The 17,634-nt window shown below is 38.1% G+C and overlaps 1 protein-coding gene across 3 annotated transcripts in view; it reads right to left on the bottom strand.

The window, feature by feature from the left end:
• The window catches only part of TPRG1 (tumor protein p63 regulated 1), a 137,171-nt gene that overhangs the window by 82,314 nt on the left and 37,223 nt on the right, over window positions 1–17,634 (bottom strand). For 2 of the 3 annotated variants that reach the window (XM_035710400.2, XM_035710401.2), the window contains 2 exons: window positions 17,216–17,307; window positions 797–877 (listed from right to left, as the gene is read on the bottom strand). In XM_035710400.2, coding sequence (XP_035566293.1) covers window positions 797–877; window positions 17,216–17,307 — 173 coding nt within the window. The remainder of the gene's footprint in view (window positions 1–796; window positions 878–17,215; window positions 17,308–17,634) is intronic. The other variant, XM_025425658.3, reaches the window with a different exon arrangement.

Below are 17,634 nucleotides of genomic sequence, written 5' to 3'. Positions count from 1 at the left end.
AAATAGGTGTTCATTGACTATTTGTGTTATGGGTAAGGTTTCTAGTCAACAGTGGGTTCTTCATAAAATTTGAGAAGTCAAGAGTTATACATGAATTTTTGACTACAGGGGTGGGAGCTCAGCACCCATGACTCCTTTGTTGTTCAAGGGTCATTTGTGCTTTATTAAAGACATTATGGAGGTGCTCAGACTATAAAGACTATAATTACCCCTGTCTTCAAAAGCTTATCTAATGTGGGAGAATAAATCAGATATTATGGTATCGAGTGATAAATAATAATGTGGAAATTTGTGTACAATACTATGGAAATCCCAGCTAATGTCTAACATCGATTTCATGCTTACTTTAAATGAATTTTTGGTCTCAGTTCTTCATATAAATTACTTCATTTATGGTTACAGTAATCCCATGAGGAAGGTAGAGACATTATCCTCATTTTATAGATGAGGAACTAAAACATAAAAAAGATTAAATAACTTGCCCAATTCTGGAACTGAAATTCAAGCTGAGGGTATCTGCCTCTAGAGCCCATGCTTTTGATTAAGCACTCGGCTCTACCTTAAGGCATTTAAAAACACCAAGGAAATGAGGCAAGGCTCTGGATAAAGTATGCTTGAAGAAGCTTTTGAAATAGCTTGATGCAGAAAGCAGATTAATTAATTTTAGATAGAGGGAACAGTGCAAACATGCAAAGCAACATGTACAGAATGACTTGTTGGAAGACACGTGTTTGCACAGTATGTAAATGAAAATCATGAAAACAGAATTACCATAAAAAGGGAGGGTAGCACTCACAAAGATTCTGACTCAGGATCACTGAGATGGAATCCCAGGCATCTATCCTTCGAAAAGCTATCCAGATGCAGATCCAAGATTCTGAAAGACCAAGACATTTTCAGGAACTGATCTAAGAATTTGAATCATACCTAGGAACCCTCAGGCACTGATGTGGAACCAGTCTGAGCCTAAACCTGAAGAATTTGTAGGTGGCACTGGAAGATTTGTGGATTTATCCAACATTTCAGAGTGGAATGCTACAGAGTATTTCCAAGGAGTACTTGTCCAATGCAAATAATTAATCATGGCCACCTTCACTTTATCAAAACTTCTTTAAACTCCAGGAATGAACCTCTTCTGCTTCTTAGTCTTCCAGCCAAGATAACTAACCAGAGAGCATCAGTATATTATGTCATGGTCCCAACCCAGTCCTGACACAGAGAAATTGCTTTGTGAATGTTAATTTCTTTTTTTTATATCCCTTTCCTGTAGGCAGAGCGTACTTGACTCTGTAGTTTTGTCAATACTTCTGTGAGCTTAAGACTCATTTTGACCACAAATGGGTCTTCGTTTCATGGTATATTTTAAGTGCTACATTCCTGAGCAGTGGTGGGCTTCCTAACATTCAGGCCCAGAGTTAGAGATGCAATTCTGTCCCTTCCTAGCTATGAGACCTTGCAGAGTTACTTATCTTTTCTAAAATCCAATTTCCACATCTCTAAAATGAAAATGATAATAATGCATATATACCTCAGAGAGCTGTTATGAATTCTAAAAATAGTACAATAGAGCCCTTAGTAAAATATAAAGCACACAACAAAGTATTTGATTTTTATTGGCTATTAATGTGATAGTGATGATGTTAGTGATGACGAAGGAGGAGGAGGAGAAGAAAACGATGAAGAATAATTCTTTTAAATTACCTGTAAACACTTTTGCAACAGGGATGCCTGGGTGGCTTAGTTGGTTAAGCATCTGACTCTTGATTTTGGCTCGGGTCATGATCCTAGGATCATGAGATTGAGCCACAAGTAGGGGCTATGCACTGGGCATGAAGTCTGCTTAGAATTCTCTCTCTCCTGCTGTCCATCCACCCCCTCAACCTTCTCTCTCTCTCACACACACAGAAAACAAAAACAAAAACAAAATCAACACTTTTGCAACATTGATTGATTTAACAAATAAATTAATGGGTAGGTGATTGGAAGTAAATCCACTTAAAGATAACTCCTCAAAACTATTACAGTTTTCAGATATACAAAATACTTCCATTTCAATTTCCTAAAATTAATAGAGTAGTCATTAATTCCCTATATATATTACATGTTTCTGTCTGCCTGTTTGTCTGATACAGCTGGGAGTGTTTCCTTATGTTGGAAGTTATATTTGAGTTAATATGACTTACTTAAAATACAGATGATACATTATATGTGAGGTTCTCTCCATAGACAGCTGCCATGGGAGACCTTAGAAGATAAGGACCAGGAGTAGTAGAAAAAAGACCTAGCAAGAAACCCATGAGATTTTCAACTGCAAGAGTCGTGTTATACCCATTGAGATATCTCAGACAGAGAAATCAACAGCAAATTTAAATATGAGCCCAATTCATAAGTCATAAGGGCAGGTGCTAAGGATTACTACTCACAGTAAAGTCATTGATTTGCAATCAATTTTCTTCTCTCTATGTGCCTTACAGAAGGTATTTCTTGTTTTGTTTGGTTAAGATTTTATTTATTTCTTTGAGGGCAAGACAGAGAGAGCACAAACAGGGGTGAGGGGCAGAAGGAGAAGGAAAGAATCTTAAGCAGACCACACTGAGTGTAGAGCCCAATGTGGGACTCAATCCCATGACCCTTCGACCATGACCTGAGACGAAATTAAGAGTTGGATGCTTAACTGACTGAGCTACCCAGGTGCCCCAAGGAATATACTTCTTTAGAGAATTAATACTAGGTACCCAGTCCAGAAATAATCCCCCTTAAAGATTTAACATACATTTTATTGAGCCATTATTGTGCTCCAGGCTCTACTGGTATACTGGTGAGCCAAACAAGCCTTTGTTGCTCTCATGCTTACATTCTAGGAAAGCACACAGACAAAAGGAAATGGACACATAAACATAGAGACCTAGATAAAAGGGAGATGAGAATATCTGTGGAAACAGTATCTAGGTAAAATGAAGAGCTACTGCAAAGGCCCAAAGACAGGATCCATCACATTTTATTAAACAGCAAGGAAGCTGGCATAACCAAGGCAAAGGAAACAAGGAGAAGGGAAGGAGATGTAAGCAGAAGCTAAATCACATGCTGGAACAACCAAAATTTCTTTGCGATCTATGAATGTTTTTCATATCAAATGGTTGTTATCCTCCACTTTAGAGATGGAGAAACCAAGCCCCAATAAAGTGACATGCATCTAGTACCAAGTGAGAGGCAAGACCAGAATCCAGCTATTTGGACCCCATCAGCCCCGGCTACATACATCCCATCCAGATGCTTCCCCCACTTATTTTTCCTACACAGCCAGGCAACTTTGCTCTCCCTGTCATGGTACCATCAGTAAGAGGATATTTTAAAAGCTACACAGAAGAAAAGACTCTGGGCACACCCCATTCTTCTCTCTTTTCCACAAAAACGACTGAATAGCTGTTGAATAGCTCATGTCCCCCACAGCACACCAGGGGCTAACAGGAGGCCAACCCCCTGAGGAGTTCTCTCCTCCCCTAAATTGACTTTGGGGTATTCACTTGATCAGAAGCCAAAGAAGCTGGCAGGAGAACAAGGCCTAATTTTGAGAAGGCGGCAGAGAAGAAAGAACACTGGGACAAGACACAACAAATGCTCACTTCTTGCCACCTCCATTGTATTATTCTTTTTAAATGGGAGAGATGTCTATTTACTGTACTATGTGAGTTCAGCAATTTGGGTACAGGAGACACAGCCCAGATCAGTCAAGCCCACAAAGAGGAGATGTATAAATACTCTGAGGAATCCCACAGAAATCCAAGAGCAGGAACCATTGCACAGTTGGGTTTTATGAGAGCTGGAAATCCACAAGAAACAAAAGCCCCTACTCCCTCAGGGGCTGTCTCTGTCATGACTACTCTATCTCTCCACACATTGCATATTTCCTCTTGACTGCCATGCTCCTCTGCTTACTACCAGTGTTTGTTCCTCTTTAATTCCACCTTGTCTATGACCTTCGTTTCTTTCAATCTGACTGTACACAAACTTCCAGATCTACTTTAATAGCCACTCTAGCTGTTTCTCCCAGTTCAAATTCTCAAGACCTGGAATTCGTTTAGTCCAAATCATTCCTTTGAACTGTCTTTTGGGGTCATGGGCCAGCTAATGGATTAGCTTTGTCCAATCAGCTATGGCCAGAGGCTAAAGTTACTGAGCAGAAAATAGGAGCTGTTGGTGAGATGTACTTTATTCTTCGTTTTCAGAATTGTTCCAGCTATTCTGATTCCTTTGTTTCCATAAAAAATTTCAGAATAAAATTGTTTATAGCTGCAAAAAGTCTTGCTGAGATTTTAAAGGAATTATGTTAAACCTACAGGTCACATATTGGAGGATTAATGCCTTGACTGTACTGTGTCTTCCAATCTATGAATATGGTATGTCTCTCATTTATTTAGATCTTCTTTTATTTCTTTCAGCAGCATTTGTTAGCTTTTAGCATGCCAAGTCCTATACATATTTTATTAGATTTACACTTAAATATTTTTTTCTTTGAGGGATTATAAATGTCATTGTACTTTTAATTTGTTTTCACTTCTTTAATGCTAGCCTATAGAAATGGATCTGATTTTGTATGTTGATCTTGTACGCTGCAACTTCGTTAAAGTAATTTATTAGTTTTGGGAATTTTGTTGTAGATTTCTTGGATTTTTCTACAAAGATTGTCATGCCATTTACAATTAGGGTCAGTTTTTATTTCTTCCTTTCTTATCTCTGTGTCTTTTATTTCCTTTTCTTGCCTTACCGTGCTGGCAAGAGCTCCCAGTACTATTTTGGATAGTGGTAGTAGCGACAGTAGACTCCTTTGCTTTCTTTCCAATCTTAAGGAGAAAACACTGTTTTTTTCCCACTAGCATGCCATTAATTACAAGTGTTTGTAAATGTTCTTTATCAAATTGAAAAAGTTCCCCTTTATTATTTTTCTGAGAGCTTTTATCACAACACATGTGTTGAATTTTGTCAAATGCTTTCCCATCATCAGTTGATCTGATCACGTAATTTTTTGTCTTTAGCCAGTTGATATGGTGGATTACACTGATTAATTTTCTAATACTGAACCAGTCTTATATTCCTAGAATAAAATCTACTTGGTCATGATATATAATTATTTTATATATTGCTTAATTTCTATTTGCTAACATTTCAATAAGAATTTTTGCATTTATATTCATGACAGATATTGGTTCATAGTTTTATTTTTGACTATCTTTGTCTGGATTTAGTACCAGGTTAATACTGGCTTCATAGAATTAGCTGGGAATTGTTTCTTCCTCTTCTATTTTCCAAAGAAGATTATGTAAATTGGTGCTTATTCATCTCTAAACATTTCATAGAATTCTCCAGTGAAACCATCTGGGCCTGGAGATTTCTTTTCTGGGGAGGCTTTAATTATGAATTCAATTTCCTAATTGCTATAGGGCTATTCAAATTATCTATTTCATATTGAGTGAGTTGTGGTCATTTGAATGTTTGAGGAATTGATCCATTTCATCTAAATTTGCAAATTTATGTGTGTAGAGTTTTTAGTTGTAATTGCTTATTATTTTTTTTGCATTTATTATTATTTTATTGTTTACAGGGTCTGTAGGAATATCCCAGTTTCTTTCTGATATTGGTAATCTGATCTCTCTTTTTTTCTTTGTTAGCCTTACTAAAAGCTTCTTACTTTTATCAAACTTTTCAGAGAACCAACGTTTTCTTCATTAATTTTCTCTATTTTTTTATTATTATTGACTTCTACTCTTATCCTTATTATTTACTTCCTTCTGTTCCTATTAAGTTTGTTTTACTATTGTTCTTTTCTAATTTCTTGAAGCAGGAGTTTGGGTTATTGGTTTGAGACTTTTCCTCAATTGACTTTAGCATTCTCCCAGTAGCGCTATAAATTTCTTTCTCAGGACTGCTTTAGTTGAATTCCACACATTTTGATACATTGTATTTTTATTTGAAGTCACCTCAGTGGTGAAACTTCCTCTTTGGCTTCCTTTGAAACTTCTTTGATTCCTAGATCATTTAGAAATAGGTTGTGTTGTGCCCAAATGTTCGGAGATTTTCCTGTTCTCTTCCGGTCATTAATTTCTTGTTTGAGTCCATTGTAGTGAAGGAACATAATCTCAATTATTTCAATTCTTTTAAATTTGGTGAGATTTGTTTTGTGGCTCAGGATATGTCGGATCTTGGTAATTGTTCTCTAGGTGCTTAAAAGGAGTGTTTATTCTGCTTTTTCTGGATGGAGCATTCTATAAATGCTGATTGGGTTCTGTTTGTATGTTGAGTAACTCTAAACCCTTGCTGATGTTCTATTTGTCGTATCAATTATTAAGGGAATGGTGTTGAAGTCTCTAGCTATAATCATGGATTTGTCTATTTCTCTTTCCCCGACTATCAGTTTTATTTCACATATTTTGCAGCTCTCTTGTTTGGTGCATAACACATTTAGGATTGTTCTATCTTCTTGGTGGATCGACCCTTTTATCATTATACAATTATTTTTCTGTCCTGGGTAATTTTCTTTGCTCGGATGTCTATATTTTTATTAATTCACATAGCACAGCATTTGACATCTCAAACTTTGTAGTTCTTTCTCCTAAAGAAGCCGGTAGAAGCAGAGGCTCCCTCTTCTTCACATGGATTACTCTTCTTAGACCAACCTACCCTCCCTAAAACAGGGCATTTGGGGACAACCTAGGTACCTCATAGAGAAAACACAATTTACTGTTTGTGAATCAGGCAGCATGTTTATTCATAAGAGTCTATAATAGTTGTTTGTGTAACAGCTGTAGTGGCCCAAATGTGTTGATAGCCTCGGTTTTAAGATCGAGGTCTTATTTGTTTTCTTTACTGAAACACACATTGGCAGACCCTGAAATAATCAAGATTAAATTTAGGTTATTGATAAATTATTTCCAAAACCTATTACCTTTCTAAAAATGTCAACTGCCTGTTCAATATCTTTCAGTAACTCTAGAAAGAAATGCTTATAGTAGTCATGAAGGAAACATAATGGTAGTGGTGTGCTGTAAATAGTAAACACTTTCTAAAATAATAATAATGATAATGATGATGCCCTCATTTCATTTCCTTGTTATAAATTATCCTAACACAACTGATTTCAAGATACTAAGGTAAGGTCACTGATCATGTAGTTGGAAGAGATGCATACAGTTGGCTTTCATGACTGGCAGAGACCACAACACATCACTGCATCAAGGGAATAAAGAGAGGCCAGTGTAAGATAATGGGGAGTGATCATCCCAATACATAGCTGATTTAAAGGCATTTGAGTGACCTATGGATCTCCAATTTATGATTGCAGGAAAAAATGCGATCCAAACTCCTTAGCCAGCCATTCAAAATTCCTGACTCTCTGCTTCCTTTCTACCTTTCTAGCTTATTTCTAGCTCTCTTACTTTTGATCATTATAATCCAGACACACTGTGGTTTCCCGAGCCTATGTCTGTTACTCTACTTATATTCTTCCCTCTTCTTGGGATGTTCTTCCTCATTATATATTTTTGGAAATGTCTCTTCCTTCTTTAGTCCTGGATATCCCCCTTACCTAAGTCAACAACGCAAATACAAAGTTCTATGCTCCTGAAAGGTCATTTGTAGGGCTGTATATCAACATATATCATGACTTCATTTATATATCCTCTTTCCCTCTAGACGGAGAACTCCATGAACACAAAAGTCTTGTTTTGTTGCTTCTGTATTTTCATCACTTGGGGTGGAGTTTGTCTTATGAGACAAGCTTAGTAAATACACAAATGAATGTATGAATGAGTGAATATAAATAAATAATAACAATAAAAATAATAATAAAAATAAAAGCCAACTCTCATGTGGCACATACCATGTAGCAAAAATCGTGAGTGTTCCACGTATCTTAAGTAATTTAATCCTTAAATTAATAACCTGTTTTCCATCCCCATTTTATAACTAATAAAACTGAGGCCCAGAGGATATAAGAGATTTGTATAATCAAGGTCACATGGCTCACAAGTGATGGACCTGGGTATTTAGCTGCATCAGACTTTTTTCACCTCTTGGCTCTTTCTGACTCCTCCCTAATTGGTAGCAGTCTTGGGAAAACAAACATTTCCAAGTACATTTGTGACTGCAGTAACTAAATGCCCTCGCTGTCCTATAATTCAGGTCACTCCGGGACCATTAGCTATCTGGATGTGTCTCCTGCCATGGGGAATTTATAGAGAAAAGCAATGTGTTTAATTAAGTGGTTGTCGAAAACACCCACCCAGTATAAATGGTTTCTGGCAACAGAGGTGCTTTTGTTGCTGCCAGAGTCCTGCCACAGGTCATTAACATCTTAATGGATTTGAGGCACTTTCCAGCTTGAGTGCTTTCACCCAAGGATGCAAGAGGTCTTTTGGAGGCCCAGAAAAACGGAGGCAGGACCCGATGGATGGACCCTGCTAGTTCAGTGAAGGGTTTCAAACAGTAGATAACTCTCTCAGAATTAAATTCAAGTCAAGTTCATGATGCGTTCTGAGCCTCTACATGCCAGATACTACTGGGAGGTGGGCAGAGATGGGCTTGGACAGAAGTGAATCAGAATCAGGCCCTGCCTTAAGGAATGCTTTCCTCACAGTGCTCACAGTAAACTATGCTATATGTAATACAACGTGACCAGAAAGAAGAAAAGGATTATTCTGACTGAATTAATATGGAAAGGCTTTATAGACATAGCACCTCTGAAGGACAGGAAAGTTCTGAACAAACATATAGGAGAGAATGACATACAGAATAAGCAAGTGAGTGAGTATAATCATGATGATCATGCCAAAGCACTGTGTCAGGAACTTTTAGAAACCAGGAGGCTGTTCACTTTGACCAAGGATTTGTAAAGGGGTTTAACAGTAAATAAGATTAGAAGGCAAAATTCATTCCATAACACGCAGGGTTTTGAGGATGCAACAGGAGAATATGTAGGCAATGGGGAGCCATGAAAGTCCTCTGATGAGAAGCACAAGAGTGACCTACCTGAACAAGGGTTTCTTAAATTTTAACGTACATAGAAATCAACTGGGGATCCTGTGAAAACACAGACTTAGGTTTAGTATGTCTGGCATGGGTCCTGAGGATTAGCACTGCTAACAAATCCCTAGATGATGCTGATGTACTCATTCTAAGACCACTCTGAGTAACAAGGTCTAGAATAGGATGTATGCAAAAATGGATGGGGTTGGGTATGAGATACATTTCAGAATGTTAATTCAATTTGCATAGTATGCTTATTACTCATGACCAGAAAGATGAGAAATCCCTGATTTCCAGGGTTCTTTGGGGTCTTTCTACTTTTTAAAAATGATCAGTAGCAGTATTGTTCATTACAAAAGTAGTTCATCATGCCTTAAAATTAGACTGGAACAAGATAAAGTTATGATTGGCCTTAGCCCATCAGTGACACCCACCTGCTCCTGCAGGTATTGGACTTTTGAGTTGACTCTAGGAAAACACTAAATAAAGTCAAATGAATGGCACAGGGAGTATGATCTGGAGAAGAAAAGAGGAAAAGTTCTTTGAACCTGCTCAGTAAGTCTCTGCCCTCCTCTCTGCAAACAACAGACAATCCACAAAGAAACCAGACATAGGCACAATGAGGCACATTTAGGCCACTTAAACTACAGTGATCACTGTCTTAGGAGACGAAAACTCATGAAAAGCAGCAAGAGACACAGGATGAGAAGACAACGAGGCTGGGTGAGGGGTACTGTGAAGGCAAGCCCTCCTACAACCTTAATAAGTAGTTGCCCTTAGGCAAGCCATTTAATCTCTGGGTTTCTTCATTCATAAAATAAAGCCAAGAGTTCCTCTTGGCCTCCTCCCATGGATCTGTCTGAGGATCAAATGCAAGGGCTGGTGTGAAAAGTGGTCACCCATAGTGCCACTTTGGGGATCCATTAATGCCAGGGCACCCTGTGCCTGAGAAATATTCCCCAGTTGTCTGTTCCCCAGCAATCCTTTCTCTCTCAGGATGCCTCTCTTTTTATTTAAACTACCAACATAACTCTTTCTGCTGTGAAATCTGTCTAAATCAAGCAGAGATGTCCTACACACTTTCGTGTAGCCCACCCAGCCCAAGAAACAGACTTGTGACTTTATCCCATCAGTTTCTGCTGGAAGAAAGACAAAATATAATCCAATAAGGGGCACATGTGGAATCTGGGCACAACAGCAAAAGGATCATTTTAGCAAAAGTCAAGGCAGCACAATGCATCAGAGCCCCAGTTCTGTTTTCATCTCTGTTACACTTCTGAGTCTTGATTTACTCACCTGCAAACTGGAGGCAATGTTTCCTACTTCAAATAATTGCTATGAAGATTGGATTAAATGTAGCAGAGCACTTTTTAACTACAAAGTGCTATAGAATATTCTTTTTTTAAAGGATCAAAATATAAATGGAGAAGGCCTTATATGTTTTCATTTCTCTTTCTACTTGTGGAGTCTTACTCTGCCCTACTGGTAAATATCCTTCACTGAGTGCTTCAATTTTAAAAGAATAATATAAATCCTTAAATTTGTGTAACCACTGACAGTTTGGAAAATAATCACCCAATAATAGATGAATGATCAAGTACCTTTACAAAAACTACACGATAACAAGGAAAAATACAAGGAAAAGCCTAAGGGAAGTGCCATTTAGAGATCATCAAAGTCAGACGTATTATACCAGTATCACAGCAAATGCAGGGAAATCATTTATCAGGACATGTGGTACAATTTAAATGTCTCATAAAGGTTATTTATTAATATTATAACCAATCTTTGGCAAAGATGTGTGAAGAAAGGCTAGAAGGAAAAATACACCAAAAACTAACACTGGCTTTGCTTCTTTCAAAGACGGTGAATTTCTAATGGACTAAAGACTGTATTAAAACAAATACCCTAATTAAAAAACCAAATGGCAAAACCTACTTCTTGTTTACTGAGCTACACTGATAGTGAGTAGCAGAACCAGGATTCGAACCTAATCATCGACTCAAAACAAAACAAAACAAAACAAACAAACAAAAAACAAACAAAAACAACAACAACAAAACAACAAACAAAAACAACAACAACAACAACAACAAAAACAAAAAACAAAAACCATCTGACTCCAAATTCAAGACTCTTTCTTTCTCAGCGGGTTCAGGGGAAGGTAGGCGATGAAACACCATAAGTATTTTCCAGAAAGATGAAGAGTGAGAGTTACTTGACCCCCAGCCACTGGAGGCAAGTCTTATCATTTAGAAATAAGAGGAATGAGAACATCCGCCCCACCACTTTGGACTAATGTGTTGGAGAGAAGATCCCATCTCCTCCTGCCTCCTTAAGCACTGTATACAAAGACATCTTGAGTACATTCTACTGAAGAGCCACTTCATTGCCATTATAACACAATTTTTGAGGCTTCACGGAGTGTCAAGGTGTTCTCCTTGGTGTTGCCTTAATGGATCACTTCTAAATTTCTTCACACAATTTCTTTAAAAAGTTCTTTCCCAGAAGGGCCAAGAAGGACAGTGAGAGGAGGAAATAAAGTTAAGATAAACACCACCCTGTCTTAACAACTACAGAGGCATATATAACTCCAGGATGGACTGGACTGGAGGCCTGGGTCCTAACTGGAGTCTTCTTAGGGTTCTATTCTTAATGGTTTCAGCTACCTGGGATCTAACTGGAGTTGATGGTTGCGTCTCTACAGTTCTCTGCTTGGCCTCTCTGTCCATCATTCTCATATCTTCACCCAAGTGCCTTCAAACTAATTTTTCTAATCTGACTGAATAATACACCTGTATATATTTAGGACGTCACAAAGCAGCTCACTTGAATTTGGTTGATATCCCTTGGAAAATGTCTTTACTGACTTAATATTACTTAATGCACTTAGATTCTAGAGAAGGTAAGACGATAAGAAACAAAATATGTCAGGATTACTGTCCCTTTTGAAAAAACTACTTAAGAGATAGTATCTGGATCCATATGTAAAGCCATCCATTCAACATCTCCATGTGCATCCTCTATGGACATCTCACACACATTTTTCCCCCAAAACAGTATTCAGCAAGTTCTATAAAAAGCAAATGACAAGATTGTTGGCATAATTAAATGAGATTGCATGCACAAAGTTCTTTCTGCAACGTTTGGCATATGGCGTGCTCTCAATAACGTAGTTATCATTTCCTTCTAAACCTGGAATGGTGGTAGAGTGAACCCATCAGTTTCCCAGGCCAAAGCCCAAGAGTTGCCCTGAACTCCTTCCTCACAGATGATTAAACACAGAGATCCACAAAGTCCAGCTCTGTGGGTTATTAGTTTGCCTCTCAGTCCCATATGCACCCTTCAGTACATGCTCTATGCTAAACAACAGAATTCCATTAAGCATTTCTTCTTTAAAGTGTGCCCCTTGTTACACTTTTGCAGTAGAGAGCACAAGAGGGATGTAACAAAAAGAAGAGGCTTTTTATAATTTCCAGCCTGGACTGAGGATCAGCTCTGTAGGTATGAGAACAGCTATGGACTCTGGCCAAAGCCTCATGCCCAGAACATGGACCCTCAGCAACCTTACAGCCTCCACTTGGCAATAAGCTTCCTTCAGCTGTCTGTTCAGGGTTCTTCAAAGGAAAAGGTGACTTTTGTGGAATTGTATAATAGTTTTTCTAAATGCTGGAAAAATATTCCCTCAATTTTTCATGTGTCTTATTGCAGCATCACAGCCACAGACATGACATACTTTTAAGTTTAATCTGCATTGTCAAAATGTTCTCTGTCACTTTCTTGAGTTTAGACAATCAACAAAGCAATAAAAGGAGCTCTGATCTCTCATGTTTGCTGACTTCCATGGTTTACTTGCTGCCACCAGGGTCAATTCCAAGCTACCAATGTGACAACACTGAAGGCACAGTTGAGAAGAGGTGCACAGTGGTGCGCCATCATGTAGCATTTCCACTACACAAATACAGTAGGCATGAAGATCAAATGGAACAGCAAAATGAAGTAAAAAAGTCAGAAAGTAAGGAGTTTTTCAGTATATTGCCTTTGTTTTAAATTTATTTAGTGTGGAATTTTACATTTTAATCATTAACAATCATTCCTAAGATTATAACATTCACCTGTCATAAACCAGTGTAGACCAGCCCCAGCCTAGCATTGCATCAGACCCCATTGTACTGCACAGTATCTGATTTGTCATCCAGCCTTCCACCCATGCATTGATCCTTCACATTTCCAACATCTATAGGCCATACACCTTCATCCACAATTCCAAATCCAATAAAGTCCTGAGAATAGTAAATGCACCTTGTGGTAAAACCCAATCTTAACCAACATGAAGCCATTTCTTCTATTTTTACTATCACATATTTCCCTGCAAAAATGTTAATGTGTTTGATTAATGGGGGGTGCTGTCCTAGACTTCTACTGGGGGCACAAAATAAAACACATATGCATTGTTTTACCTTTCTAAAATCTGACACATCCTCAATCTGATTCACATATGGCTCCAAGGGTTTTAGATAAGGGATTATGGCCTTCAGTGATCTTTATAAAATAGAAATACAGTCACACTTTTGTCACCCATCAGTGTCTCCCCATCACCTATGGGGTAGAATCTAAGTTCTTAAACCTGATACTTAAGGCCTTTAAGCACTCATGATAGTGCCCACATCACCTTTCTATATCAAACCACTTCTCTGATCACCCATGACTAAAGGTTGAGCTGAGCTCATTAGTCACCCCACACCTACACCTTACTCCCTTTGGGAAAGAATCAGAACCCAGCTAGTGTGGGGTTGCAGTCTGCCTTCCTCACTTTTTCTGTTATCTGCCCACTTCTTCACCCTTCATCTCCATTTCCTATCCATTAAAAGGCAATCACAAAACCAGCAAGGCTGTAGTGAACATAAAGCAAGTTCATGGACATGAAGTTCTTTTGTAATGTGCTGTATACATGAGAAGGGTGTTCACTCTTATCATTCTGAAACTGAAATACTTGTTTGAAAGCGAATATTCTTTAAACTGTTGGATAGTAGCTAGGAGTTTCTCATTTCCATAAAAGGAACTAACCATTGATGTGCATAAAGCCCAGTCATATCCGTCACACACACAAAAAAGTGTTACACTTGAAAGAGTCTTGTGTGGTTGATGCAGTTGAGGAAGCTGTTATATAGTATTGCCTCTGTAAATCATAAGAATTGAATGGATGGGTCTCATCTCAGTAGAAAAAAGAGAAAAGAAGACAAGAGTAGCCGCCAGGCTCTCACTTTAGTGTGCCTGTGTATTTATAGTTTGCTTTAGTTTTTTGTTTTGTTTTGCTGTTGTTTTTTGGGAGAATATTTGGGTTGAATATCGTTTGACTATTTTTATGGTCGTATTTACCTTCCCTACATTGGTGTGTTACAAATAAACAAAGACTTTATTGCGAAAGGTCATTCAGAATCTCTAGGCATGCCCTTCCTTTGATAAATGCCTCCCATCTTCTGCTTGAACAGTCACAGTGACTGGGAACCTATTCATTTAGCCCATATGCCTGAACCTCTTAGTTACAATTGGCAGCTCTTTCTCTACAAGAAGGCAGTCTAAATCAGCTTTAAGACTTAACAGGCAAAGAAAAGCAACTGTCAAATTCTTACTATGGTAGAAATGACTGGAATCAAATCTTTCTTAATAGATGGCAGGAAGAGGTGTAGAAGGATTTTGACAGAGAGGAAGACCAAAAAGAACACAAAAGACTAAAAAAAAAAAAAAAAAAAAAAAAAAAAAAAGAACACAAAAGACTACCATCTAAAGAGGAGAAATGGTGGGGGGGGGGCGCCTCTGCGGCTTAATTGGTTAAGTGTCTGACTCTTGGTTTTGGCTCAGGTCATCATCTTGAGGTCACGGGATTGAGCCCCATGTCGAGCTTCACACTCAGCATGGAGTTGGCTTTGGATTCTCTCTCCCTCTCCCTTTCCTTCCCTCTGTCCTTCCCTTCTGCTCCCTCTCTCTCAAAATAAAATAAATCTTTAAAAAGAATAAAATAAAGAGGAGAAATGGTTCCAAAGTGCAAAGGAAGAAAGTCTGACAGCATATGACAATGATTGCTTAAAATTTCAAGTAAACAGGATACATCCCTCATTATTCTCTATAAAATAAATGAATACCACAAAGCAAAAGAGAAATAGAAAACTAGTTGCCAGATAGTCTTTACTAACTCTTTGAGCTTCCCATTAGGGTCATAGCTAGGTGCAAAACTTGAGTCTTTGAGGCGTAAACTGTTCAAATATATCTGAAAACTTCTGGTCTTATTAATCATCCCAGTTGATGTTAAATCAAACAGACAGAATTATGGTGCTAAGTCTCAATGCAGATCATAGTCTCCTTTGTTTTTGGACAAATTAAATCTACTGGCCTTTATAATCACTGAACAAAAACACTCAAACAAACAAACAAAAATAAGACAAATTTCCATACAAATAAGACAAACAATTAAAACATGCAATATTAAAGAAATTGTTGATTTTATTATTTGAGAATTCAAAATGCCACACCTGGATTTTGAAAGACACCATTCATGTATTTTTTCTTATAAATGAAATTCATTGTAGAAACAAAATAGGTGTCTTTTTCTGATTAGACCTTCAGAATTTAAGTAGACATCTGTCCTAATCAAGGCAGACATTTTATTTGCACAAGTCAAATTTTACCTTGCACATGGAAGGTGGGGTGTAAAATATGCATTGGTAAAAATGAATAAGTAGAAAACCTAAATTATAGACTTTTCTTCTCATTACAGATAACCCAGAGATGAAAGAGATAGAGAAGGATAGGACAGAAATAAGGGCAGAGGTAACCGAACAAACAAACACAAAAGGACTTTACCAATAGTTAGAACTTGTGAACAGAGGAGGAACACTGACATCTGTTGAAAATCCCCTATGGGCTGGGGCCTAAGAGTTTCACCATGCTTTCTCACTTAGCCCTTGTAACAATTCCTCAGGCGCATATCATAATCTCTAGTCTAAACATGAAGAAACAAATGCTTAGAAATGGTCAATTTGGCTTTCCAAGCTCATTTTTATTCAGTTCATAGAACCCCTTTGAGACAATAATGTAATATGGCAGTCAGTCAGATGGACCCACAGATGATCTGGTTCTACATTCCATTGACTGAGGGAGTTGTTCTGCTGGCCTGGAAGGTTGAACATTCAAGTGTTGCCCATCACCCACCACCAGAAAAAAAAAAAAAAAAAACTTAGTCAAAGAAGATGTCCTGCCCAGGGGTGAAAGATTAAATGATTCTTTTTACTAGAAGTATAGGAATTACTGAGCTTTTCTGCTGGAGCCTTTGGAGCCAGAAAACTCACTGAACCAACTGAGTATCCAAAATAGAGTTCTAACTACATTCTTCATTTAATACTGTAGATTCTATAGCAGGAAAAAAAAAAAAGATTCTATAGCAGAAAAGAGGTGTCTCTTTCTCTTATTATGTGAATATATCACTTATCATTGTAAAGACCATGGTATTCCTAATAGTCTCCTGGTAAGCAAAGAAAAAGTCATAGACACCAAAGTTTCAGGGCAAGACACAAAGGTAACCATCTTCATGGTGTCATTTGCAATGAAAGCTAAGATAAGCCTTGGGGATAAATGGAGCACTTATTAAAGGAATAAGGACTCAAGTGTTAGACTTGGTTTTTATCCTAATTTTGGACTGATGGCCTGTCTTCTCTATCCTGCATGATTTCCTTGGTTTCATGGGCCCATGTTACCATACATAAGATAAAATTCGAACTGTATACATTGACGTCATTCATCTTTTCTAACCTTCTTTTCCACTGTACCCAGAGTGGGATGGTTACTAACCTGATATGGCTGGAAGAGAGTACTTGTAAGAGACAGAGGTTGGAAACAAAGAGATTGGTGAGGAGGCCAATGCCATGTTCCTTGAGAGCCATGATGAGGGTCTGACCTAAGCGAGTCAGGGTGATAGCGGAGTAAAGCGACTAGCCCAGAAAATTGTTGTAGGAGTCAAACCTAGTAATGCATCAGCCATAGGGCACCACAAAACTTTATTTTGTAACTGGGGGATATGCCAGTCAATTCTTACGTGGCATCCAGAAGCAATTCTTCCACGTATCTATCTCCTATTCTGTTATAGTGGTGTTAAGGAAAATGCTAGATTTCTATTGTCCTTCACTTAGCCATAACTACTCACTCTGTCAAGAGCCAGAAGCCTTGAATTGTCTCTCCAGAAGTCTTGGCTATGTGGCCTTTCAAGTCTTCCATGGCAGTCTCAATGGCCCCAGGCTGAATGGGAAAAAGAAAATACTTGGTTTAGAGAAAACTGAGCTGTCTTTTTTGCTTATGATTAGTGAGTATAATCCGTAGTCTCCTCCAGAAAGCTGATGGGAAAGATAGGTCTTGCGTTTGTCTGTTTGTTCTAGGAACAGCCTGCCGGGGAACTTAGTCTTGAACTCTGGTATTTACTAAGCTGTTCTTCTTGGGTGGGACCAAAGTGATCCGAGTCCTGTCTTCCATGATCATACTCATACTTTCTCATAGAAATGAAAAGAGCCATTTTCAGAGTGCCAGTTTTCTTTGACAAGCATGTTTACCAGAAAGTTCAAAGGATTT

Source organism: Canis lupus, chromosome 34 (assembly GCF_003254725.2).
Source record: "Canis lupus dingo isolate Sandy chromosome 34, ASM325472v2, whole genome shotgun sequence".
Taxonomy (NCBI): Eukaryota; Metazoa; Chordata; class Mammalia; order Carnivora; family Canidae; genus Canis; species Canis lupus.
This window is presented reverse-complemented; position numbering and strand designations above follow the sequence as displayed.